General features: G+C 42.7%; 1 protein-coding gene and 1 long non-coding RNA gene across 3 annotated transcripts in view; both read right to left on the reverse strand.

Annotated features, from left to right (window-relative positions):
- Positions 1 to 27,073, reverse strand: part of STK39 (serine/threonine kinase 39) — a 252,120-nt gene that overhangs the window by 179,373 nt on the left and 45,674 nt on the right. The window contains exons 1-4 of one of the 2 annotated variants that reach the window (XM_032479620.1): positions 24,452 to 24,527; positions 18,338 to 18,450; positions 4,189 to 4,297; positions 1,032 to 1,173 (exon numbers count right to left, since the gene is read on the reverse strand). In XM_032479620.1, coding sequence (XP_032335511.1) covers positions 1,032 to 1,173; positions 4,189 to 4,297; positions 18,338 to 18,450; positions 24,452 to 24,512 — 425 coding nt within the window. In that variant the 5' untranslated portion in view covers positions 24,513 to 24,527. Of the gene's footprint in view, positions 1 to 1,031; positions 1,174 to 4,188; positions 4,298 to 18,337; positions 18,451 to 24,451; positions 24,528 to 27,073 lie in introns of those variants that run through there. The other variant, XM_032479619.1, reaches the window with a different exon arrangement.
- Positions 7,919 to 8,494, reverse strand: LOC116663650. Its single transcript, XR_004319909.1, has 2 exons — positions 8,334 to 8,494; positions 7,919 to 8,237 (listed from the first exon to the last, which is right to left on the reverse strand). It is a non-coding gene; the product is annotated as an uncharacterized LOC116663650 (long non-coding RNA).

Consider the following 27,073-nt stretch of genomic DNA (forward strand, 5'->3'; position numbering starts at 1 on the left):
ATAGCTTGCTCCTGGAAAATGGTTAGGATTTTAGTAATAATTTTTTATGTGATGTCATTATCTAGATTCAATAAAAACAATACTGAGTAGATCCTTTATTTTATGTTAGAGTTAGAAATTGTCCACATACTCACAATACTACCATTTTATCAGGAATTAGAGCCCTGTCTGTGTAAAACTGTTCTATTTCCGCTTAAATTTTTCTGTGGTGCAATTCCAAATCAATCCAGTCAGCCTCATAAACAATGGGTTTGATCAATCTCTCCTCTTGGGGAGAGACTGATTATAAATACTAAGTATAATATTCTGTATCTCTTCACAATATAGAAGCTGTGCTGAGCAGTCTTAACACTTAAGAAAAATGACAACTTACAATTTATAAGTTTGATTTCTAAAGTAATATATTTTCTAATTATTGAAAGATATAGTAGATACCATTGAATATACAGTTCACTTGCAGTTCAGGGTCAGGGAATTATAGCATTAGTATTACTGGTAAATGGTTATTTACTTGCAGTCATTCCTAAGAGCCCAAGTAACACTAGACCATTTGAAACATCAGGCACTCATACTCAGTGCTGTTAGGCTACTTCAAGGATTAGCATCTCATGTCACAAGAGAGATGAAATTAGTGCCTCCTTCTTTCTTTCACCACCATGTCAAAAATAATTAACATACTAAATGTCTGGAACATTCTTGCCTATATCAGAAAGTTAGAGATGCTATCTAGTTCAAATGAATATACTTCAAGGGTGATATGTTAACTGATGTTTAATGAGTCCACTCGGTACTTTTTATATTCTGCGTTTATTTCAGTGAAGCAGATTAACCAATCCTGAGGATACCAATATAATTTATCAAAACTTATTCTCTTTGTTTCTTTCTCAAGTACTTTTTTCGCATCTATTTAGCCTTATCTAAGTTAGAAATATGTCAATACCTGCCTACAATATGTGTTTCCTTAATATTCTTTACCAACTAGGGCTAAAGCTACCAACAACTGAATTTAAATATCTCTGTAGAGCTCATACCTGTGAATCTGACCATTTCTGTGTAGATAATCTAAGCCTTCCAAAACCTCTTTAAGGATCGTCGCTATTATTGCCTCTTCCAGAACGCCGTTCTTATGTTCTCCCCGATTGACGATGTATTTTATGATGTCCAACATCGAACCTAAGCGGACAGACAGAAGACTTGAACAACTGTATAAGCACCTTCATGATCTTTCCAGAATAGGGCTCCCTATTTAGAAAACCAAATGAGAACATCAAAATATGTTTCTTACTTATTTAACACAAATCTTCCCAAAGTATACCAACAATTGCACAGCAGCCTGTGATCAGAAACACTAAACCCAAGTTTGCAAGCACACTTCCAGCTGAACTTAATGAGAGGGATTCTGGGTCAGGAACCAGAAGACTGTGCACAGCCACTTCAGTTAGTCCCCTTTCCCTAGATATAAAATCGGTTACAGATTAAAAGGGGGGTTCAGGATGTCTGAACTAAAAAAGGAAGGAACAGGAGGCCAGGAGAAAAGACAGCAGGGAACTGCTGAGAGAAACATACCTCTTCCCTAACCTCTAAGACACAGGTGTGGGGAGAGGAAAAAAAGCATGTTGTCTCTAGACCCCCGCTCATCACCAGAGATGTCTTTCTGTGACTCCAGGCAATCTTCGCTTGCATTTACTTGATGCGTGATGTACTGACTTTTATAGTAAAGAAATAAATATACATGACTTTGTTACCATAAACAGATTAGTATCCTTGGCACTGCGAATTCATGTTTCAACACATGTTAATTAATATTCCAAGCCTCCCGGTCATTTTAAGAGACATAATTATGGGGGGGGGGGGGGTGTCAGCATTGCTGAAGAGTTAACAAATAGCTTACTTCAGGACCTGAATTTGGCTCCGGGCTCTCTCTTACTAAGAGGATTGTGTTTCCCCATCAGAGATTATTATTACACCAGACTAGCTGCTCACTCCTCATTAAGAGATTTGATGTGATAAAATGGTATAGAAAGAAACAAATGCATATTTTTCCCCTCAGAGAGAAACAAAACATCTCTCTATTCATTGACTCTTGAACTTTTGGATCATTTAGAAAAAGATACTTTCAGAAACATTTTATTTTTATCTTATAAGGAAGGATGCACCGTAGCAGGCACTTACGCACTTTCTGCTGAAAGAAAAGTGAGGAGGCCACATCTGCCCACATTTCCCCTCACCTGTGGAAACCTGTTTAAAACCTGTTTCTCTGACCTAAAGCCCAGGGAGACTAAACTGGATTGTTTTAAAAAGACAATGAAATTTTCTATCCAGTCCTTAGGAAAGGGCATGGGGGAGGTTTTCAAGCTTAGAAAAGGTTAATTGGGATAAAAATAAAGACGGGAAGTAAAATCCTCAGCTTGAGCAGAGGTAGTGGGGACTAGCCAGGGTCCCAGGTGCCCAGAATCTCTCTTTTCCTTGGAGTGAGTGGACCCCCCCCCCAAGGAGAGACTAGGTTAAAATCATCTTCTTAATAAAGCGCTGTCCTCAGCAGAACCAAGAAGCAGCCCTGATACGCAACACTGCAATCGGCTCCAATCGGCTTGCTTTTTCTTTTTTCCTCCCATTCCTCTTTCCCTTTCTAATTAAAAACCAGATGCAGCACTCAAGGATGCCTAACAGGATGGACAAGATGGGGAACAGAACCGAACTAAGCTCTCTCAGGCTCAGCACTGAGACCTACACAAGCAGACCCGCGGCGATCTCACTGCCCTCCTCATCTCCTTGCTGGGCCTCTGCTGGGCCCAAGACAGTTTCTCTTTAAAAAAAAAAAAAAAAAGGCTCCCTGACTCAGCCTTGGCTGAACTGGGTCTGCAGATAGAAACGAGCTCTACAATATAAACTCTGCTCCGCCAGCTCTGGCTTCGTCTAGGCACCACAAAACGTTCTCCTCCACTCCTAAACCATACTGCATGCCTCAGAAAGCTGATATCCAGGCGGTGACGCCCTGCAAAGAGAACACACGGGAGACGCGGTGGTGCCGGTGGTGCCGGGCGCGGCAATGGAATCACTTGGGCTGCCTCAGCTCCAGTGCTCGGGTCTGCAAGATGCAGTGACGATACTGGGAGCACAGCATAGCTTTTTAGCATGTCCTACAGCCACAAACCCGAGCACCAACAGTAACTTGGTGCATGGCCTTGGGCAAGATGCTTAACTCTCTCGAGCACTTCCTGAAAAACGAGGATGAGGACACCTGCCATTCAAGGGTGCTGTCCAGATTACCTGAAATAAGGTCACTAAATTGCCGGGTACTAGATCCAGCTAAGGAGCAACTGTTCAAGAAAATTAACAGTTATCATGATCCTTCCCTACCAGTCAGTCACATTAAAAGATTCAAGGAAATAAAATATAGGAATGGGAAAGGGCCTTACAAGTTAAATTGCCCACGGTTTCTATAACGTCAGTGATTTGAGGCTAGAGAGGTAATTACTTCCCCTCGCCATGTGCTTTCAATCACGAGGTCCACAATCAGAAACCCCACTGTCCAGTACCATAGCCACCAGCCACCTTTGGTTATTTAAATATAAGCTAATTAAAATTAAACAGAAATTCAGTCCCTTGGTAACACAAGCTACATGTCAAGTGCTCCAGATCCCCATGTAACTAGCAAAAACTGGACAGCACAGCTACAGAGCATTCCCATCACCACCGACTTTTCACAAAGAGCACTGAAACAACTCATTGTATGGCCAGGTGCTAACCACTTAAATAATGTTAAGAATGAAGGCTGTAAAGAGGAAGGACTGGGGAAGTTTTTGGAAGAGTTAGGGCTGGCTGCAGACAGGATGGGGCCTTTCAGGACTTGAGCACACGGAGAAGGACAGACAGACACCCAGAGCAGCACCAGTGATGGCACAGAGACATCAGAGGGCAGAAGGCCTTCAGGGAGTCTCACCCACGCCTAGAAGGCTGGGGCAGAAGAGGACACAGATCCTCCAGGAGTTAACCTGAGTTACGAAGGGCTTTGAATAGCGGTGTGAAGAAGTCTGGACTTACTCTCTCGACAAATAACAAACCACGCAAAACTTCCAAGTTCAGGAGTAAGGGGATCAAACAGAAAGTCTTGTTCAATATGCTGACTTGCACAAAAGGAAAAATAAAAAACCAAGCAAACAAACAACAACGACGAAACCCACTTACCTCCACTTAGTAATTTCATGACCAGCCAAAGTTCATCTTTCACCACAAAAGAGGTGTAATAGGTCACTACGTTGGGATGGCTGCACTGACTCATGGCTTGAATTTCTTTCTATAAAAAAAAGCAAAACATGACACAGTTCCATCGGTTGGAAATCAGGAAGCAGAACACAAATGAACCACATTTGAGTGGCTGGATGACTTTCCTACTTAAAGGCACACCTAAGGGGGGCTGGCCTAAACCCCTACTTCAAGGAAACCACATGAGAGCTAACTCTCTCACCCTCATTATCAACTTGCCAGAATGAGGAAGGCCAGCCACAGGACAGAGGAGCTCAGATAAGCACATGGCCCAGATAACCCCTAATCCTACTCTGCCAGCCCCACAATATGCGATGAATGTGTCCCACCTGAACCAAAGGCTTCAACAGAGAGATAAAAAGGTTGGTGAGCTGTTAGGAAATCTGGGTCCTGGTGCCAACCTGAACTTTAGTGGTTCTTAGCTCCCCTCTCTTCCAAAAAAGGACAAAATTATTTCTGCGTCTCAGAACTTCTGTGATGGCAAATGAAAAAATACATATAAAAATGCTGGAGTATCATTTCCCCAACTATCTTCGCCAATGATACTCCATCCAAGAAAAAGAAAGGTAGGGGTGGGAGCGGCAGCTGGTAAAACAAAATAAGCTGGGGAAAGAAACATCAGATATCGTATCTCACTTTATTTTTTTTTTAAACTTTGTTTTTTTTTTTAAGGTTTTTTCCTTTGTGGGGAGGTAATTAGGTTTATTTATTTACTTTTAGAGGAGGTACTAGAGACTGGACCCAGGACTCTGTGCACGCTAAATATGCGTTCTACCACTTGAGCTATACCCTCCCCTCTTACATCTCACTTTAGAAGAGTCTTGGGGAACATTAGTACTGTCAAAGGCTCTGAGAAGTACTGCAATAGAGAAACTGTCATAGTTGAACCCATACCAACAATGCAAGAAAATAATGCTTTGTCTGTCACAGTTTAGAAAACATCACTGGCAGAGAAAAAAAGTTTTATCAGAAGACAAAACAACAAAGCTTTGAAATCAAACAAATGGGCAACCTCAATAAGCCACATTTTTTCTGCAATATTCAAGTTCATGTTGGTTTTAGTTTGCTGTTTTAAGTTACTGCCAGATGACTCCTATAAAACTTCATTCGAATGCTGACCCTCAATCAAAGGCACCAGACCAGTATAACTCACTTTCAAGGTGCTGACCAAAAGCCACAAGAATAACCTAAGTCATCACAGAAACCTCATTAATACTGCTATGTGTTTCCAATGAAATAAAAGAGTATTTATGCATCCTATAAATATTTGCAAGAATGAGTCTCTAGTTAACTTAGAGCTAACTTAAAGTTGTCAACCAAATTGGAATATTCCAATTTGGGCTGCTATCTCTGCATATCCAGTACCACTTAATTCTCAAATTATGAAGAAGACACTACATTTCAGATAACCTGGTCTAAATATGGTGACACGTCACACATACATGTGCCTTAATATACATGTTTATTTAAGTGCTTTTTACCACAGGTACATTCCTAAGAAAAATCCCTAATTTTTCTATTTTCCTTTCGTCATATAACAACACTTGCCCTTCATCATTTTCCTCATCCATTTAACTGGTTACAGGCTTTCTAAATCTAGCACTTTTCAATTCAGCAACTGCCATCCTTTGAACAAGATCTGAAACCTGAGGTCCAGTTTCCATCTGTTTCTGGTGTTAGGTTTTGATACCGTAAGATGCTTCTGAAGGGGACGTGGAACACTGCCCAGGCATTCCTATTTCAAGCCACAGCATCTGCTCGTTGTGGGGACGGCCCACTTTGAAGGCCTGCAGCTTTAGGTAGGGTCCAGTTGACACAGAGGCCCCGGTGCTCACAGGAATGAGAATAACGTTTGAGAGTGTGTGTGTGCCACATTCTCACCATTTTCTAGTCAATGTGCACAAACGCCTCTCTGGCTTTCTAATACCCAACTTTCCCATCGTTAAAGCATACAGTTAACCAGTGCTCATATGAAAGGAAATTCTTTTGCATGGAGGCAGAGTTGGGTCAGGGTCTGGAAAAACTATTTTTTTTTTTAGCCCTTTGCTTTTAGATGGCTGGTATCACTTCCTACCCAGAAGATCAGGTTCTCTGACATCGTAGTGAGCAACTCTGTGTGTGTGTGGGGGCGGGGGGAGATAAACTCTTGTAACTAACACATGGAGAAACTGTCCTAGAGACCCTATGGATATAACTTATCAAATCCTATTCTTTCAAAATTCGGGGATTTAGAGGTACCAGCTGGGTATTTAAAGGTGTTGAGCACTTAAAAGAAAGAAAAAAAAGAAGAAGAGCCACAGATACCACCCCTACTAACACAGATCAAAGAAGAGGTGGCCCTGAGACCAGACATGCATCAGTCTGACCCCTCAGGATGGCACTGCACTCCCTCCTGCTGGGCTGGGGGGGCCCACCCTGTCCCACACCAGCCATTTTACTACACAACCTCTCAAGCGGTAGAGCCTCCAATGTGTGAAGACATGATGAAACTCGCCTTGGGGATAAACATTGGTCACTCTGCCTTGTGATGTGACCTGTGCTAACTATCATTAAACCCCTCATACTGAGTAATATTTCCATAAATGGGATAGAAATACACCTTTAAAAAAGGAAGAAAGAGGTGTTCTGGCCTACCCAACCCTTAATTTAGTCTATATATAAACCTGTTGCAGAGTTGCCTTTTTGAGGTACAAAATGTATACACTGCTGACCCCTGAACAACACGGTAGTAGGGGTGCCCACCCTCCGTGTAGTCGAAAATCTGCCCTCAGTATCCAAGCTTTGGCTGCTCCGTATGCAAAATTCTGCACCCTTGGATTCAACCAACCACAATCCTGCAGTATTACAGTATTTATTACTGAAAAAAATTCACATATAAGGGGACCTCCACAGTTCAAACCCATGTTGTTCAAGGGTCAACCGCATTTCTACTTCTACTTTGGTCTGAATGTTTGTGTCCCCCAAAATTCCTAAGTTGATGGCATCAGGAGGCGGGACTTTTGCGAGGCCATCAGGTCACGAGCCTTCATGAATGAGATTAGTGCCCTCATAGAACAGACCCCAGAGAGCCAGCTCCCCCTTCTGCCACACGAGGAGGCAGTGAGAAGTCCTGCAGCCTGGAAGAGCGCCCCCTCCCAACCATGCTGGCACGCTGGCCTCAGACTCCCAGGCTCTAGAACTGTGGGAAGTAAGTTTCTATTGTTTATAAGCCATGCCACCTGTGGCATTTCTGTTCTAGCAACCTGGACAGATTAAGACAAATTTATATATTTTGTATACTTTGAAAAATATAACTGTCTCTTGAATCAAATATTCTTTCCACAGAACTACTCCCCCCACTTCCTTTTAACACAGTGATGATGGCTGCTATTGGAATCCTTCCTCGGTCACAATCCATCACCTAAATTAAGCTTTTCCCAGTGCCCCAACTTCACTCATATGGATAGGCAAAGCCATTTATACCCAAACATACTAGCCCTAAAAGTGACAGAAGTATCACCCAAAGATGAGTAAATGGATTTTTTTTAAAAAACCTTTCTATCCAATTCTTCCTACAGAATGAATGGGTTCCAATACTCTATTCCCTCAGTTAGGACACAATCCACAGAAGATGCGTGATTTAGAGCACTGCGTCTCACACTTGAATACGCACACAGATCACCCGTGGACCTTGTGAAAATGCAGATTCTGATCCAGTAGGTCCGGAGTGGGGCCTGAGAGTCCACATTTCTAAGGGGCTTCCCGCTGATGCTGATGCTTTGGGTCCAGAAACCAGATTCCGAGCGGCAGAGTGGCAGAAGGCAGGCAGAGGCACTGGGTGGGTGGAGGGGGTGTGAGAGGAAGGAGCACGGGAGGCTGGCGGCAGCGAAGGTACCAGGGTTGGAAGGTGTAGGAGAGCCGGCCTGGCAGCACCGCCTCGCTGAGTGAGCCCTCGCGAGAGGGGCAGGAGGCAAAGCTGGAAATCCAGGGGACTGTGGGATTAAAGCAGTTTGAATTTCACAACTACAGGAAAGGGTAAAAAAATCAAAAGGAGAGAAAACCATGAAGTCAATGTAGGAAGAACTCACAGGGCCCTGAAATCCAGGCAACACATTTGCCAAAACTGTAGTCAAGGGATCTAACACGAGGGCTCCCTTGGAAGTCTAGCGAAATGAGACCTGGACACGGCGTCAAATGCCAGACCAAGCTACGGCACTGAGCTCGACGCTCCCTGTGGCTTGGAGAGCTGGGTCTGCCCCTGCAGCTTCATCTGAAACACAGCACAAGTGACATTTCCCAAGAGTGGGAAAACCAACCTAAAATGGGGTAGCAATTAAAAGGCCTTTCCATCTGCTATGACTGAAGCAGCAGCCACAGCAGCATCTCTGCCGGAAGAGATGTGGGCGGCGGGCCGATCAAAGAGGGACACCCACACACTGCTGCTGGGCCAGCCCGATGGATCCGCCGAAACAGGGCATGTCGCAGGCCTCTGATAGGGACAAACTAGGTTTGGTGGGGGACACAAAAACATGAAGGGTCCCACCCTGGAAATATGGGCTGGGAGGGAAAAACTGCCCCCCAAAATCCCAAGAAACTGGAAAACTTTTAATTTAAAAAAAAAACAAACCTGTGTTTAAATATTATGGGCAATTTTCTAATATTGCTATATGGCCTTTGTCCCACCCACCCCCCAAATTTTTTTTCTGTTAATATTACTGAGAATAAGCAGGAACCATGAGGAACAGGGCTGTAACCCAGCAGCAACCACTTAAGAAGGGCTGTCCTCTAAGACACAGCTGGTTTTGAAGCTGAACTTTGCCACTGACCACAGCTTGATTACCTGGGCGGGCCATCCAGCATCTCTGAGCCTCAGTATCCTTTTCTGTAAAACGAGCTTGATAATGCCATCTACAGAGGTTGTGGAATAAGCAAAATTATGTCTATGTAACTCCTTGTAGGAGGCTGAGCACATAACACGAAGGTTGAAAGCCAGTCTCCTAATGTCTCAGTTCCTCCTGTGCGTGTGAGTATCCCCCACCATGATCACTAACTCAAGTGTCCCAAGTTCCAAACCAAGCCTCAAAGGCACGGAGACAGACCTTGGCAGCAGCACTCACCTTGGCCTAGAGAAGCGTCACGTGAGGAACGCACTCCATGCCCTGCTGGCTCAAGGTGTGTCCTGTGACATGTGTCTAGGTCACTGGGCCCTGACTTTTTCACTTCATTCCTGACTCTACATTGTCCCCTCCCATGTTTTTCTTAATTATTTCACCCTGTGTTTAATTCAGCCTACCTTGTCATATTTCATGTATCCCAGTGTACTGCCTCAAATGCTCTGGGGTAAGAAGTCTAAAGACACATTTATGCAAAGCTTTCCAAGCAAAGAGAAACAAGGAAGAGTCTAAAGATGAAAGAATTAGGAAAAAGCGAAAGCCTAGTTTCTTTGGTCCCTGAGACCATGAGATTCACAAAGCGCTGAAAGGAACGAGATGTCATCACTGAAGAACAGTTTAGATGGATCCTGAATTCTAAATGGTAAACCGTACTTACCCAAATTAGCATATTTTCACAACTTAGCTTAAACCCTAAGTCACTTCTTCTTTATCTAATATTGGTGGCAAAATATCCTACTCAGCCATAGTTAAGAAATCAAACCCTCCTAGGCTCCAATGTTACATGTAGTCAAGTGGGAGGAGATGCTATTTCTAACTTTATTCTAAAGCAGTGGTTCTCAACCTTGGCTGCACAAACTGCCGAAGGGAGCTTTAAAAAATATCAATGCCTGGATCGCAGCCCCAGAGATGCTGATGGAAATCAGTTTAGGGTACAGCCCTGGGAATGAGAGTTTTCAAAAGCTCCCCTGTGATTCTGATGGGCAGCATGGTTGAGAAGCACTGCTTCCAAGCTAAGCACTGAGACGGTAAATTCTTTCAGTGAAATCCCGAGAGAAAGAAACATGGGCCTCCCAAGCACATCTCCACATGGCAGCTTAATCTGGAAAGAAAAAATAAATCTATGACCTACAAATGCTACCAAGTGAAGCATTTATTTCCAAATGCAAGACATAACCCTGTATTTCTTTTAAATGTATGCCATCTCCTCCAAGCATCTGAAGAATTCCTTAAATGATAAGAGGGTAACCGTGTTAGTTAAAGACACTTTCCAGAAAGTCCTTTCCAGCTGGCACTTTCATAACATCGGCATCATTATGAAGGGCAACCTCATCAATATTCGTAAGTAACCCAATACTGGGTGTAGCAAATTTTTTACCCCAAAAACTCAATATTTCAAATGTCAGCCAACAAAATGGAAGAAAAAGATTGGCAAAGCTTTTATAAGAGCGATGCTTTTTTTTTTTTTTGGACTGTCATTTTCAATCAGGAAAAAAGTCATTCTGAGATTTTTTTTAATTATAAAAAATTATATGCCACATATGCAGCACATTCCTGCCTCTTAGAATGAGTACCAGTAAGAATAAAAAACCTACCCAAGATAGAGATAAGTCAAATATTCTGACCTGTATTATTTACAAAGAATCAATGTCCCTTGTATGAAAAAATTACAATAGTTTTGTAATTATTTTCATATAATTTGGTATCCGTGTTTATCCAAGCACAGCTCAAATGAAGGCAGGGTTAGATGCGGGGAAAATCAAGATATTCTGAAGACAGGTAAACATTTGTTAGAAATTAGGAAAAGGGAAGCATCAATTTTGTAATAGGCTTAATCAGTGTTTGTGGAGAAGTACTTAAAACTCAAGAGAGCAGTTTAAAAGGTAAAGAATCAGGGGAGCTGGAGGTCTGGAAGTCAGCAGAGAAATCACAATGGGTAAATGTCTACTTTGGACAGAACAGAATATCCATCCCAGGGTGTATCTGCTTGGTTATGACGTCACAAAGATGGGGGCATTCTGCAAAAACTGATCTCAAAAAAAAAAACTAAAAAACAATTTTGCTTGGAAATGAAGAAGTTGCTAGAATAGTTTGATGGAATAGTATTTTCACGAAAAGAAAAAGAGGAGAGAAAGCAAGGGATAAAGGACTGATGCTGAAGTCCCACAAGCAAACTCAGTGGGGAAGAGTCATTTTCTTCCAGCGCTGGCTAAGAAAGTTCTTCGGCAGACAGTGACAAGGATGCCGACGGGCATCAGGAATCTGAATCAGGCTCAGCTATCCACAACCGCTGTATGGTCATTTACTCGTCTGTGATTGGGAGTGCTAGAGAAAGTGAAGTCGAAGACTTCATCAAAACAGAAACGCAGAGAGTCTTTCTTGCCAGCCAATTTATGCTGCGGGAAACCTCCAGGCCAACTTGCAGCACTGCTGCTATATTTGGCTGCATCACCAAAGGATGAGAATGTGAGGCGAAACGTGTCTTTCTTTTTTACGGCCTCCCCTGCCCCACACGTGGCTACCGTATGCAGTCTGGGGTTCTGCTGGGGGACCACCCTCCTGCAAAAATGGGAGAAACCTACCCCCCAAGCACTCTCCAGCCTTCCCCTTGAGTGCTTCCAAGACCTCCTTTATCAGAAGCAGATTAATTACCTGTGGAAATAACCAAGCCAAGCTAACAAAGATTATAACATAGGAAAACCATTTGCCTCAACCAAGCAACATTTTCCATTAAGTGCAAAAGTGAAGTATTAAAAAAAAAAAGGAGATGTAACTGAAGTTGCATTCACTCTGGGAAGGTTTTCCCCACTTTCTTCTACTCTGAAAATGAGCGTGTGCTGGGTCTCTTTGTCATCGAGCACACGTAAGTCCAGAAACCTGCATGTCCTTATAATGTTCATTTCTGATTACTTTTTGAAAAAAAAAAAGATGCTGAACATTTTAGCAAGCCATTTCTAACAAATGTGTAAGAATATTTAAAAGTATATTCAATTCGTATATTTAATTATTATCTCAATCAACTATGACATAACTTTTAAATTTAATGTTCTAAAAATAAAGTTGTTTTCTCAAACCAAATCATACATATTCCTAAGCTAATGTAACTTTAGAGCTGTAAGAATTATTTTGCATATATGATATTCTTTCATTTCTTAAAAATGGCATATCTTCAAATTATCCAAAAATTTCTCATGTCTAATTTTGTCCTCAATTGGACTATAGTTGGATAAACACAAACACCAAATATATGAAAACAATTACAAAGCCAAGTGGCAAAGGACAAATGACAGTATAAAATTCAGTACTTGAGACTAAAATGACCAAAAGAGTACTACACTCAGCAAAGCAGGCTTGCATTTTAATGTTATGCCCTTGGTATGAAAGATCTACAAGAAACAACCAAATGTAATTTGTTACCACATATGATCAGGGATGAGCTGGGATACGAATAATTGAGTTACTAATCAGAAAGTCCTTTAGCTCAAAAAGAATGGAAAATACTTCAATTGCTACAGCAGAGAAACCATACATACACTAGAGCTTCCAGCTTTTTAAGCTGACATCCTCAAGCTGGTAAAATTTTTTCCTACAATAAACAAGATTTGCAGAAGTATTAACACAATTACAGAGATTAGATTAAAAAGCACACAAAAAAAGTTGTCTTTAATTTTTAAAAACCTCAATTAAAGGGGGAGGAAAAAGACCTTCTGATTAGAGGAACTGCTCAGAGGCCCCCAAATATTGTAATTTAACTTAAAAGGATGAGAGAAGTGTGTGTCAGATAACAGGAGATAACTAGTCTCTCAAATGACCATTAGGCAAAGTAAGTATCTAGAGTTTTATTCTCAAGATAACCTACAAATTGTTGGTAATTCATTCCTCTAAAGAGATGGAAGGAAAGTGTGGGAGGGGAGAACAGGGAAGGAGCAGGGGGAGAGAAGGGGGAGCAGGGGGAGAGAAGGGAGAGCAGGGAGAGAACCCAAGATCAAGAGAAATGAGGAAGGGGGGAGGGGACAGCTCAGTGGTACAGCATGTGCTTACCACGCACGAGGTCCTGGGTTCCATCCCCAGCACCTCCATTAAAAATAATAATAAATTAATAAATAAATGAACCTAATTACCACCCTTCTAAAAAACCACAAATTTAAAAAAAAAATTTTAAGAGCAATAAGGAATAATCAATGAAGTACCACTATAGCAGAAAACAAACTGAGAGCAGGGCAGTATTCTGAGGAAAGCAAGTGCTAGATTGCCTTACGAATACTGTCAGTGCGACACAGCAAAATATCTCTATAAAGATGACACAGGAAGAGAAGGGCAAATGCCAGAATTTTCTAGTTAAAGGCTGAGAAACTTTTTCATTCTGTACATAGGTGAAACACACGGCACACTGTGTACTGAAATCTACGAATTTACAGTGATTTTTTTTATCGTTATACTGCAATACTGGAGTGACTTGACACTCCCCCGAATCACAAAGCATAATTTACTAGTAATTAGTGTTGTTGTTCAAGTGGTTTGACGTGGGGATTTCATTAAAATAGTTAAATTTTTAAATATAAAGAATCATAAAACTTTGGTGATGAAAAAACATTTTTGCCTTCGTGTATAATTCCTTATTGAACAAGTGAGGGGACTAAGAACCAGAGCGGAAAGTGATTCACCCAAAGTCAAGGATCCAAGCGGAGAACACAGGCCCTCTGACCCCGGAGGCAGACTCCCCTCTACCACAAGTTTTAGCATTCAATGGTACACAGTCGTTTTTGAAACAATTTTGCTCATGTTTGTCACCCATCACAAGCTAAAATATTTTACTGATCATTATTTATTACTGCAATTTTAGCAGGTATTTTCCCCCTTTTTAATAAACAAACACTGCCCAGCTCAGAGCCACGATTTTCCCTATACCTAGAGCACTCCTGCCCCTAAGAATTAAGTTTTGATGTTACTGATGTATATGAAAGAATGAGAAAATGGTACTCAGTTTTCTGTGAGTCAGTACCAAAGACAGACTAAAAATATGAGAAGCCTAGTCTACAGAAAAAAATTAAGAAGGATATGATTAGAGTCTAAAAATCATAACATCTAGTAAGGTGATGAACTGACACGTTTATCAATCCCTGGGTAAAAACCAAGAGAGAATCCTCTGGAGGCTGAAAAAAGTGGGATTTGGGATAAATGAAAGGAAGGACTGTGTCACATTTATGGAATTCACTATCACCTGGTGACAGAGACTGAAAAAGACAGATGACTTCAGAACAAGGTAATAGATTAATTCTCTACTCGTAACGAATTTTAAGGGAAGCCAAGTGTGCTCTCGAGTAGCATCCCTAATCTTTGAGGTTGACCACAAACCAGAGAACCAAGCTCTTCCAAGAAACCTCAAGGCCATCTTCAACTAGAATGTGCTAGGCTGCATGACAGTGGGTCAGACCCGCTTAGCAAGCCTTAATTCCTATTGGTAAGTAAGAACTTCTTCAATGGAGCACATATTAGAGAATGTAACCATCAATCTGCTAAACCATTTCTAGACAAATAGAGGGGGGAAGAAGTGCATAAAGATATCCCGAGCTCAAAAAAATCTCACCAACCCCCCCCCCAAATGAAGAAACTTACTGACGCTCCACAAAAAAGAAACAGGAGCCCTCTGTTTTCCCATCACGTGTCCAGTGCCTAGCATCTAGTAGGGTTTTAATAACTATGAATTTAACATGTTCTGCTCTAAAACCATAAATATCTCCCAGAGGATGTTAAACTAATTATAATTAGGCATTTACACCACTGTGGGGTTAACAACAAATGTGGGATTAACAAATTTCAGAAATCATCAAAGTATCTTGGTTGGGATGGTTAAGAATATCGAACAGACCAGTAACCCCTTGGCTCCTGGAAAATTAACCACCAAGATCATCATACCTAGAGAGATTAGAATGTAGTTAAAGGTCAAAGTCTAAAACATATAAGAATTTTAAAGAACACATAGAAAAATAATTAGCTGAGATTGAACAGAGTAAATGCTATTCATGTGAAGCCAAGGAGTTCTAAGTTCTAGGGAGTTCTAATCTAATTGCTGTTAAAAATGAAACAAATTTTTAACGAGCATATACCTTTGTGCTCCCGTGTATACACCCAAATTTCATCCTTTTTATGGGCCTAAGCACAATGTAGAAACACAAGTGTTTACCAAATAAATGAATAAATGTATCTTAGATCTGGAACCAAGTTATCTTTGAGGAATATTACAGTACTCATTTCAGCAGTAGAAATTTTATTTAAATTACCAATTATTTAGCACCAGTGATCTCACTGAACACTTCTTCTCCTCCCTTTATTCTCAGAGAAGGTGACACTTTAATGATCACTTTGCTTCAGAAATCATTTGAATTCTTCTTCAGCCAAACCTCAAACAAATTCCACGACACAGGAAAATCTACATAGTCTACACCACAGAAAGGAGCAGAGTCTATGGCCAGTTGTCCAAAACTGTTCTGTGCCATCACATCTGACCTCCATGTGTAAAATCCACCCCACTATGGGAGTCATCACCCGGGGGGTGGGGGGGCAGGGCAGAGGAGGTGGCCGGAGGTGACACACACTCAGCAGGGGAGACAGCTGTTCCAGTGGCCAGCAAATAGTTGATAGTTGTGTCTTCTATGACATAACACTCCCACAAGATAAGGATTCCAGTGGCCATTGTTTCTTATAAGAACAATGGTCTCCAGTTAACACACGGCACAGCTTGTGAAATGTTGTGGAGCACTGACCTGTAGTTAATACACACACACACTCACGGAATTAAAGGATTATTGGGATACCGGATGTCCAAACACTGCCAAAATGTGAACCCACAGAGATAATAAAAGCACGAGCAGCAGCACTATTAGAAACAGAAAGGATTACAGCAGCTTCGCGCCACACAGTCATGTGCCAAGAGCTAGGCCACAAAAGCCCGGCAACATCAGGCAGGCTGTGCTGTAAACGCCGTTTCTCTTTGCTCGCAAGGGACCTGGGAGTTGTGTGTCCTAAAGGACCACAGCCATTCTCCCCATCTCGAGCATATGAAGACATCAAAAGGTCAAAGTTCCAGGATTAAGGAAAGATCAAAGCCACACATCAATATGGCTTTTAAAATGAAAACTAGATCATTATGCACATATCCTCTACTCTGTGCATACAACGTGGGCACTGGGGTGGGGGAAGAATGAAAAATAAATTAACTGCTAAGAAGAAAACTCATAAATCTTAAGACCTCAGATTAACGGAGCCAAGCACAAAGCCATAAAAGCACCAGTCCTCACGCTGACGGCTCTCCCTAAACTGCGAGCAGCAGAGGAAGGGGTCCGGAGTGACGTTCCCCCTGCTGCCTCCACGAGGCCCCTTCCATAGCTGTCATCACTGGCAGCCAACTGTTGATAAAAAGCCAGCAGAGGGAAATCGTGGGGGCTTTGGTAGACTCCAGAGACCACAGCATCAGCCAGAAGGCTGGTTCCAGAGCTGTCGGACACAAATACACATAAGCCTTATACAGCTTCTGTATAAATATTCTGCTGGTGGCAAAAAGACGGCTGTGCTGCGAGACCTCCAACAGAGCCCCACAGTCAAACTCAGTTGTCACGGGCAAATTCAAGAGTAACATTTCCAAACAGGGCATATGGATAAATGTATACTCCAAATTTTTTTCAAAAATCAATATGTACTTAGTGTAGCCACAGAATTTGAGGACTCCCACTGGGATCATAGAAATCTTCCAATTCAACTCTCTCTTCAAACAGTACGGAGCTGTTAAGTAACTGGACTAAAATTAAAAAAAACAAGTTAGTGGCAAAAGCGGGACATAGCTCTCCCCACAGTTTGTTTAAAGCTTTTTCCACTGCAGCAAGTGACCTTGAAAACTAGTCAGATGACAAAGGCACAATTTTATTGGTCACCGTGATAGTATGCAACAAAAAGTGTACGGTAACCATTTCAGTAAGAGCAAAGCATAGCTGAAATTTTGTAAGAGGGTGAAAAAGCCTGACATGTATGCAAAAAAAAATTTTTTTAATTAGCATCACACATTGGGGAAACCCTTCCTTTAATCTGAGTTTTGGCTGACAATCTGCTGCTTAGACCCTAGTTAAATCCATGCCTCGTGGAGCCTAATTTAAAATGGAAGGCCAAACAGATCTGGAAAAGTACAGCTTTATCCTTGTACTTAGTTTATACTATAGTGTACTGTAATTATGCCTGAAATAAAAGCTATATTCTGAGTAAAGACAAAAAGCTCTTGTTAATGACATTCCATTCCCAATGTAGACTCTAACAAAAGGCTTCTTCATCTGGAGCCAACTGTCATTATACTTTGTAGCTTGTATGGAGCTATTGGACTAATATTTGTACTGGGATTAGTGTTGGGATAACCAATCAGTTAACTCCTCCACTGCAGTTTTCTGTTATCCTCAAATAAATGACCAAAAGGAAAAAGAGAAAATTGGCAGGTGGAATGACAACTATATTTATGAGATTAAACTCTCAAACCCTTCACAGTTTGCCGGGCAACTAATAACCATTTGCCAAGCTGTTCATTTAATAATGAGTCAGCTAAGCCCAAAGCAAATGTTCCTTCAACCAACCAATGCTGCTCTAGTCACAGCCACACCGACAAGCTCCGATTATTTCTGTAATGTGCTTCATGTAGCAGAAGTACCAGTGGCCCAGTGCAAAAAAACAGGTTCCTCTTACTAGCCAATGAGAATGCAAGCTACCCTGCAGTCTTTTGAATAACTGAAATTTATAAGAGACCATGTAATGTATGAAAGCCAAAGTGACCAGCAAACTGCTTGAGGGGGAGGGGGTCAGTCCTATTTTTGTCATGAGGGCCAGAAGCTCGCCATTCAACTCTGCACTCGGTAGCACATGACCTTGGGTCGTTTAAGTCTATTCTCCCATTTCATAAAACAGTGTCAACACAAGACCATCCCCACCTGGGGATTAGAGGACTAAGCAAAATTCTCTTTGTCAAAGTAAAGTAAACTTAATCTTAAACAACACAGTCCTAAGGAGGAAAGAGCCAGGTGGGCTGCTTTCCAAGACATACGTGTCCAAACAGGCGAAAGCACCAAGCTGCTTCCGCTCTCTCCTCTCCTGCCTTCTCCCCTCCACCTCTACATACCTGTAAGTTAAGAAAAGAAACTAGCAGTGTCCCCTCCACTTTTACTCACTAATAGTTCATCCATGCTGGTCTGGCATTTTTCCAGGTTGATCCGCTTTATTGCTACGCGTTCTTGCCTGGGTTTGCATAGAGCAGCCTGAACCACAGCAGTAGCACCACTGCCTGAAATGAAAAGAAAAGAAAAGAAAACAAAACACCATCAGCTATTAAATAGCACACTGTCTGGTTACTATTCATGACTTCCTTCATAAATTAATATCTATTTTTTAAAAATTTCTACTCAAGGTATTCAAAAACCTTATCATTTAACATCTTTTTAAAGAGTTTAAATCTGAAAATAATTGTCTGGTGGAGAAAAAAGAAAAGCTGGAATTTTTCTAGAGGATACAAAGACAATATCAGCATTCCAGACGATTAACAATCCAGGAAGGTGCCCCACATGAGAAGAGCCCGTTGCAGTACTGTGCATTCACTGCCACCCAGAACAAAGGCTGAGAAAGTGACGGGTCTGATGTCACAGGGACAAGGGACGTGAGCATCTAAGTGCAACCCTGGTGGAAGCCATCACTATCCTCAGGTACTGATATTACCTATTTTCAGTGCCTTTAAAATATCTCAAGCTCTTCTCCAACTTCAGCCCAAACCAAGCCACTCCAGCCTGAGCTACTTCAGGGCTTCCACGAGATGCTGTGACAACTTATCTACTTTGAGCACTCTTTGAGCTTATTTCTTCAGAGCTTGCTCATCAATTAGAAGAGGAATCAATCCGAGTATTCTCATGTTGAAAGCACGACTTTCAAGGATGCCAAGCAAAATGACGCAAATGTGTAATTACAAAAGCCCTCAGGCATTCATATGAATTTCCCATTTCTAAGGTTTCATGATCATTAGCTAATGCACTCAAACTCCTAGGAGACAGCGTCATGTCATTATCCGTATTTTATAAGAGCAAAATGTAGACACGTAATGATTTGTGGCAGAGCACAAAGAGCTCCTAATCGGATTTATATTCCGGAGGGGCAAAAAAAGACCTCCAGGTTAAGGCATCTAAATTCTGCAAAGAATACCAAAAGTCTCATTCTCTTCGCATAAATCTGCTACTGCTGCAAGACTGTCAATGAGAGAAAACGCTTGTGCTCAGGACTGTACAAAAGAAGGCCAGACGTGACCGTCGGCCTTTCTGCTTAAGTTTTCCTTCGGGTACTAGTTCCCAAATGAGTCACTCAATATCATCCATGAGGGGTAAGGGGGGCATCTTTGGGCAATAAGGGACAGAGACCAGGATTAGCCTTTTTGATACATGTGATAGGAAGGTGTGACATCGAGTGCAAATCAAGGCTTTCCCACCCCAAGGGAGCGTCCAAATGGGTATCTAAAATTCTGCCCCATGGTCTCACCATCAGCTCTGGCCCCCCTGATCTGGTGACCCAAGCTGGTCACCCTAATGCTCCAAAGACAGGCCTCCAACTTCTAGGCTTCTGTTCCAGGAAGTCCCACCTGTGATCACTGGGGAAGAGAATCCACACATATGACCACCCACTGTACAGCTGGCACTTTCCTCACATATTCTCGTTACAAGCTGTGCACCTTTCGTTACTAGACTCCTTTCATACGTTGAGAACCCCAGGACTCGGGAAACCTGCCCACACAGCTAACAGGCACCTAAGCCAGGATCTGAGTCAGGTCTGCCGGCCCCCATGGTCCAGGCTCTTGTCCACTTCCCACAGCCAGAGCACATACCCCCCTCCCTCCTTGTTCTGTCCCTGCTAGGAAAATGTCTTCCTCTGTCCTATATGATTGAAGGAAAAAAAAAAAACCCTAGAGGGAAGGCCCAGTGAGCCTCACTCTCACTGGAGTGAGGTGAGGAGCAAGCGCTGCTGTCAGCTGTTGCCTGAAGGGGCCTCCCAGTCCCTGACCTCACTGCTGCTCCATCAGCTGTGACTCAAAGTGCCACCGGATCAGCCTCCCCAATCCTGTGGATCTCAGCATGTTGGGTTCAGTCCCCAGTGCTCCACATACCAGAGCCAAGCACTACAAAGAGCCCTGCTGATAGCAGTGTATTTTCCAGTCAGGGTCTCCAGAACAAGAGACCCTAGCTGAAGGGAGCCACTGAGAAAGTGTAAGCAGCTGGTTAGCGCTGGGCCTGGTACCCAGCAGAGAAATCAGCAGACATCACTAGCTGCTGCCAGGCCGCTCAGCCCTACCTGTTGTAAATCTCCCCGAGTCCCACCCCTCCATCTTTCATCCACATCCCAGAACATTCTCAAATCAGGAGAACAGAAAAACAGGAAGAAGAAAACAAATCCCAGGAAAGGCGAAAACAATTGCATGTGATATGGGGCCGCCACTCAGATTCAGTCAAGTCCTTGACTGTAAAAGCCTCCTGGCTTCCACAGACAAATGCAAGAATACGGACACAAATCAGAACTCTACAAAGGGGGAGGGAGTGGTGGGGAAAGGCTTTTACTGGAGCTACACAACCAGAGGATTGTTAGTGCTTTATTACTACAGCTGAATGAAGAACAAGTGGTAGCTTCTCCTCTCTAGAAAGAATAAAGATGAAGCCTTATGACCTGAGCTCACTGTCACAGCACAAAGGGACTTCACCACTCACTGGACGACACGGAACAGCCCACTCTGAATCTGAGGACTGCCTTCAATGGTAAGAGAGATCAACAACAATGTGAGAGGTGCAGGGAGGCTTAAAGACCATCGCGTCCAACCCCTCGCTTTATGGATGAGGAGAGGAAGGGAAGGGAAGAGGGCTCTCAGCAGAAACCAGATAAGCCAGTGCCCTGGTCTGGCCCTCCCAGCCTCAGAAGCAGTGAGAAATCAGTCTCTGTTGTGTAAGGCACCCAATCCACAGTGTTTTGTTACGGCAGCCCAAGCTAATACCAAAGTCACTCTCCCACGACCGCCTGTGCTAAATTATGCCATACAAGTTAGAAGTTCTCAAAACCTCCCTCATTAAGTCAATAGCAGTAAGAGGCAAGATTCAACTGAAAGGCCTCTGGTAGGCCACTGGAATTCTCAAGCCTTAGGTTAGTAAATTCCTTGAAAAGGTTAGACAGTAATTCTGTCCAACCCTGGTACCAATTCCCTCTGTGACACCAGGCCTATCTCTACCTAAGTCTCAGTTTCCCTAATGGGCATAATAAAATCTACCTGCAAGGCTTAATAACACAATGTGCTTCACATCTCTGGAAAACATCGACTCAATAAGTGCTAGGCGCTCTCTCTGGGATTTCTCCATCTGTAACGTGATGGAGACAGACTACATCCGTAGTTTACACTGGGGGAGAAAGAGGGCAAAGTAGCTCCAGGTCAAAACCAAGTTTCATTTTGCTTACAAGGAAGATTCAGTTGATTTAACGGGGCGGAGGAGGAGGGCTAAACTGGAAAACCTGAAGACTAAATGCTTTCTACGGTCTTATACAGCAGGGTGAGTCTAAGAGTCTAAAACATAAGAAAATAGGCCAGAGAATTCAGAACAGCTATGAATTAATATCCTATAGCTAAATTCCTCACTAAAAATGTACTGTGATATTTAACTTATTAACAAAATAATTTTTAAAAAATCTTTGTCTATCCAGGTTGCATCAGTTTATATCCCAGCCCTGCCACAAACCAAGTGCTTATCCTTGGATGACTTTAACTTCCCCATGCCTCAGTTTCTCCCTTTGTAAGATGTCCATGATAGCGCCGAGTTCACAGGGCAGCTATGGGTTAATACCTGGAAAGCCCTTGGATCTGTGCCGAGCACATAGGAAGCACTAATTAAATCTTAGCTAGTATTACTCCCCATGGAAATCCCTCCAGGTCAACTGGTATCCAGCCAATTTGTCATTTTAATGCCACATGGTATTTCACGATGTTGATGTACCATAATTTATTCTGCCCTTCTTCTATCTAAGCATTATTTTTCTTTATGTCCAGTCCCCCCCCATTATGAACAATGTAGCAACAAATATTTGGTACTTTCAAAAAAATACATTCATACATAAGAACATTTACATTAGAGTGAGGACATGGCCAGTGGTCCAGTAACCCCTTCCTATAAATGTCAGAATTTTTTAAAGCAAAGGAATAAACACAAAAGGCATTACATTAGCCCGGGACATGAACGGTGGCCAGCGGAAGCAAGTTCTGTCATCACATCCTACTTAAACGAAGAGCACCAAGCCAAGACTTTACCAAGAGTTTGCCCATCTCTTAGCACATGAAAACACTCCTTAATTGGGCTTAGCTGTCCTTTCTCAGTGAACAGAGTCCAGAGCTGTTTCAGGCTTTCTTTTTAGCAGTGCTGGCTGCTTGGGTGCAGCAAACAAAACAAATGACTTAGGTCCAGCTGATGATTTCCAATTCTCTTTCCCCAACTTACTCGAGGTGTTCTGTTTATATTATGTGTCCAACCACACTGCCCATGAGGCCAACCAGGTCACGTGAGGGCCAGAAGCAGGCCAGGGTGTGACTGGACACACCTGTGAGCCCTACAGGGGACAGCCGCCACTCTGCCCTGGGCTCCTGTCCCCGTGTGAGATCTCTGATCTAGCAGGGCAAGCTCCTGATTCCTGCAGAAAAGCTGAAAAAGGAGAATTTTGTGTGAGATCTCCCAAGATGGTAAGGTTAGCAATTACTGGTTAAAAATGTAAAACCACGGTGAGCCACGTAACAGCCTACCACAGGTCCTATTTGCCTTCCTGGGTTTTACTGCTGGTTAGCTTCGAAGGGGTACCCTTCCTTACCTGAGGAGTACAAATCTAAAATTATCTATTCAATTACACATATGAAGTGGTCGTACTTCTTGATCAGAAATGGTCACATTTCCTATGGCTCAACGTAACTTGCGAATGTACTCAGGACACGGCCGAACTGATTCACTGTTACCACATCATCAACCACCTCATTCTATTTCACACCAAGAGAAAGCTAGCAGGGGCATTCGGGCATTCGGGGAGTTCTGTGTGAAAGGAACGTGGGCAGTCAACTCTCAGGTCAAACACAAAGAGCAGAAACAGTGAGACAGGCGTTAAGTGCAATTTGCTGTACGGGTTTGCTACTGCTGGCCGGGCACAGCAAGGCCACATCGCTCAAGGCAGCTACAAACAGGGGACCCTCCTAAGTGACCTGGTTTGTGCAAGAGCCAAGCAGGTTGAGCTACTTCCTCCGGCCTCTGTCAAAAGAGCTAGTGAGTAGAGCTTCCTTGTGGGGTGGCTAGAGCAGACTTAGAGCTGACTGTACTAAGTAACAAAGACCAGGGTGAGGTGGAGAAATGGGCACTCAGTGAATGAGTTACGTTTCACCTCTGACCCGGATAAACTACCGCACCTGGAAAAGCCTGGCTTGTTAAAATCTTTATAGAGGTCACAGACTTCATCAAAGAAAAGCAAGGCTTGTGTGTAACTCAGCAACAACTGTCTGATAATGCCACAGGAAAACGGAAGTCGCCCGGGGTTCTGATCGTAACGGAGATAGAGGGAAACTGGTGTGTAGAATCAAATTAGAATGAATGTCATAAGCTCACCTTGGACCTCCAGCTACATCTAAAGCAATAATTAAAAAAAAATTTTTTTTATTTAAAAAAAAACAACTCTATACTGTACTTACTAAACTCAGAAAGTGGATTGGAATTATCCAACATAAAGAAAATTATTATCATGGGATACAGGTAAATTCTAGGCACCTGGCTAAAGAGTGGTATGTTGAGATAAGAAACTGTATAGTAACATCAGACTCTAATTCTCATTTAATTCAGTGTGATTAATATTGGGATTTACGCATAGACATTCTGGGTTTTCTTAATGATACACAGTAGATAAAGAATTGCTCTGTAAATATGATTACTTGCCAGCTTAAAAAAAATTCACAATCACAGTCGTCCCTCTCTTATTTGTGGTTTCGCGTTCTGTGGTTTTAGTTTCCAGAGGTCAGCTGTGGTCAGAAAATATTAAATGGAAAGTTCCAGAAATAAGCAATTCATAAGTTTTAAAGTTTGTGCCATTCTTGGTAGTGTGATCAAATCTCACTCCATTCCACCATGGATGTGAATCACCCCTCTGTCCACTCTGTCCACCCCCTAGTCACTTAGTAGCCGTCTAGGTTATCAGATGGACTGTCCAGGTCAAGTAGTGCTCGTGTTCAGGTAAAGCCTTATTTTACTTACTGATGGCCCCAAAGTGCAAGACGAGTGATGCTGCGATTCGGATCTGTTGAAGAGAAGCCATGAAGTAATTCCTTTAAGTGAAAAGGTGAAAGTTCTCAATAAGAAAAAAAAAATTGTTTGCAGAGATTGCTAAGATATACAGTAAGAACAAATCTTCCATTGGTGAAATCGTGAAGAAGGAAAAAGAAAATTGTGCTAGTTTTGCTGTCTTACCTCGAACTATGAAAGTTAAAAAAGCCACAATACATGATAGGTGCTTACTTAAGGTGGAAGAGGCATTAAATGTGTAAGACATTCTGAGAGGGGGAAAATGAGACCACGCTACTTTCACTATAGCATATTGCTGTAATTGTCCTATTTTATTATTAGTTACTGCTGTTAATCTCTTACAGTGCCTAATTCATAATTTAGCCTTCATGGTATGTAGGTATGTACAGAAGAAAACATAGTATGCATCTAAGGTTCAGTACTGCTGTTCCAGGGGCCCACTGGGGGTCTCGGAGCATATGCCCTGTGGGTGCGGGGGCTGCTGCAGTCTGGAAAGCACTTATTTCAAAGGTGGATCTCTCAAAGCTGAAACTGCATTCTAGGATTCAAGCTCTAATGTTGACAATGACCAACATGAAACTTGGAATAAAACAATCTCTCTGTCCATGAATGTGTATTAATTAAAAAAAAAAAAAAGACCATCTTATTTTGATGGGGTGGGTGGAGGGATAATTGACAACCCAGCCCCAGGGATTGGCTGTGAATTACTTGAGATGCTGCCTTCTTTAACAACTCCAGGCAGAGTTAGTCACTCCTCTCTCCTCCCAAGGACTCAGTACTGCCTCATCCTGGCTCTTAGACTCATCAAGTGGCCCCTGCAGCCTGATGACTCCTAGAATCAGCCCTTCCACTAAGGCCCCCGCCTGGAACACAGGAGGTCCTCAGGAAGTATTTGCCAGGTGGATGAAACTCATGTCAACCTATCCCTGGGCTGACAAGGGGGGCAAGGGAGGTGCAGCTGCGCTCCGAGCTGGGTCTGTACAAAAGAGTGCAGGCCCAAGAAGGCTACACAGCCTGGAAAGAAGAGCACGTCTCCTTAGTAAGCTCACCGTGAATGTTTCTAAGTCAGTAGTGGTTGGTGGATGTGGCAATTAGTTTCAAGTAACAAGCCTACCAAGGCCATCTGCCTGAAGGCATTTCTGATCTGCAGACCATCTCTTTCAATTCTGGAGTCAAGTGTCACAGGAAAACTCATACTGAAGAGCAAGGTTCCACTAGAATGGGTTGAGACCTTTGATTTTTAAAAATTGAACTCCTTGGCCACTGCTTAGCACGTAGGAATCATGCAAAGTGTGGCAGGCTAAAATAACGCAGGGCCTTCCATGAGTCCACCTGATGATAAAGGTAATATGGAATGCCTAGCAAAGTGAAGAGGTGACAGACAGCCAAAGACAGCTCCCAAATCCATCTCGAGAAACACTGCATCAGGCTCTGGACGGCAGGAGGGACACATTCCTACGGAGCAAACTGGATTTTTACACTCAGTAAAGGTCACTTTGAAGTCCTTGCCCCTGCAAACTCAAAGCCCCATGATCTAGCAAGACTGAAAAACTTCCTGTTCTCTCTGAGGGGGTAGCAACTCCTCCCGGCAAAACCCACTCATTTACTGATTAAATCAACCAAATAGAAGCCAACATTCCACAAAGGAATGTCCATTGCTATTCACACAGATAAACAGATACACCCACTGGCAAAGGTCAAAAGACTTGAGTGCCTGGTTCTAATATGCTATCCTAACATGGTGCAGTAGTGGTCTCTTGCTCCAACATTAAGCCACCTGCAACTGGAAAGGGCTCTAAATGCAAAAAAGAGCCAGTATCTACTTCAAGGTCAGTCCCATTTACCCATCTCAACTACAAGCATGCAGCCTTTGTATGAATAAGAAAAAGGCCTCCTCCTCACTGGACCCAGACCTGGGCATGCGCGGACAACACACATTTGGGGGGAAGCGCCTTTCTCCCAGCTGACTGCATCAGAGCTTGCTGGGCTGAAAAAGGGTTGGCTGTTCAGTCTCCAGGGATCCTTGGGGGCCCTTGGTCTTAAGCTCAGCACATTCATAGCCCCCATTCTGTTTTTTTAAAAAATAAGTAAAGTGTGTTTCTAAGCCCCAGGACAACCACCTCAGACCCAAGAAAGAGTCCCCATGAGAAGGCCCTGGGTTTAGGCAGATTTTCTCAAAGCCTGTGAGACAAGGCAACACCTTAACTCATCTCAGAAACACCTAAAATGTCTGTTTAAGAAGCAGATTTTTTTTTTAATGTCATATTAGTTGCAGGTAGACAGCAAAGTGATTCACTTGTTTTTATATTTTTTTCAGATTATTTTCCATTATAAGTTATTACAAGATATTGAATACAGTTGCCTGTGCTCTACAGTAGGTCCTTGTTATTTATATACTGTGTGTTGGTTAATTCCAAGTTCCTAATTTATCCCTCCTCCCTTTACTCTTAAGCCCATATCCAACCTATTGAATCAGAATTATTGCAACTGGAGGCCTGGAATCTGCATTTTTAATAAGCTTCTCCAGCGACTGGTCTATACTTTCAAGTTCAGGAACTATGGATCTTGGGTATC

The sequence above is a fragment of the Camelus ferus genome, chromosome 5 (assembly GCF_009834535.1).
Source record: "Camelus ferus isolate YT-003-E chromosome 5, BCGSAC_Cfer_1.0, whole genome shotgun sequence".
Taxonomy (NCBI): Eukaryota; Metazoa; Chordata; class Mammalia; order Artiodactyla; family Camelidae; genus Camelus; species Camelus ferus.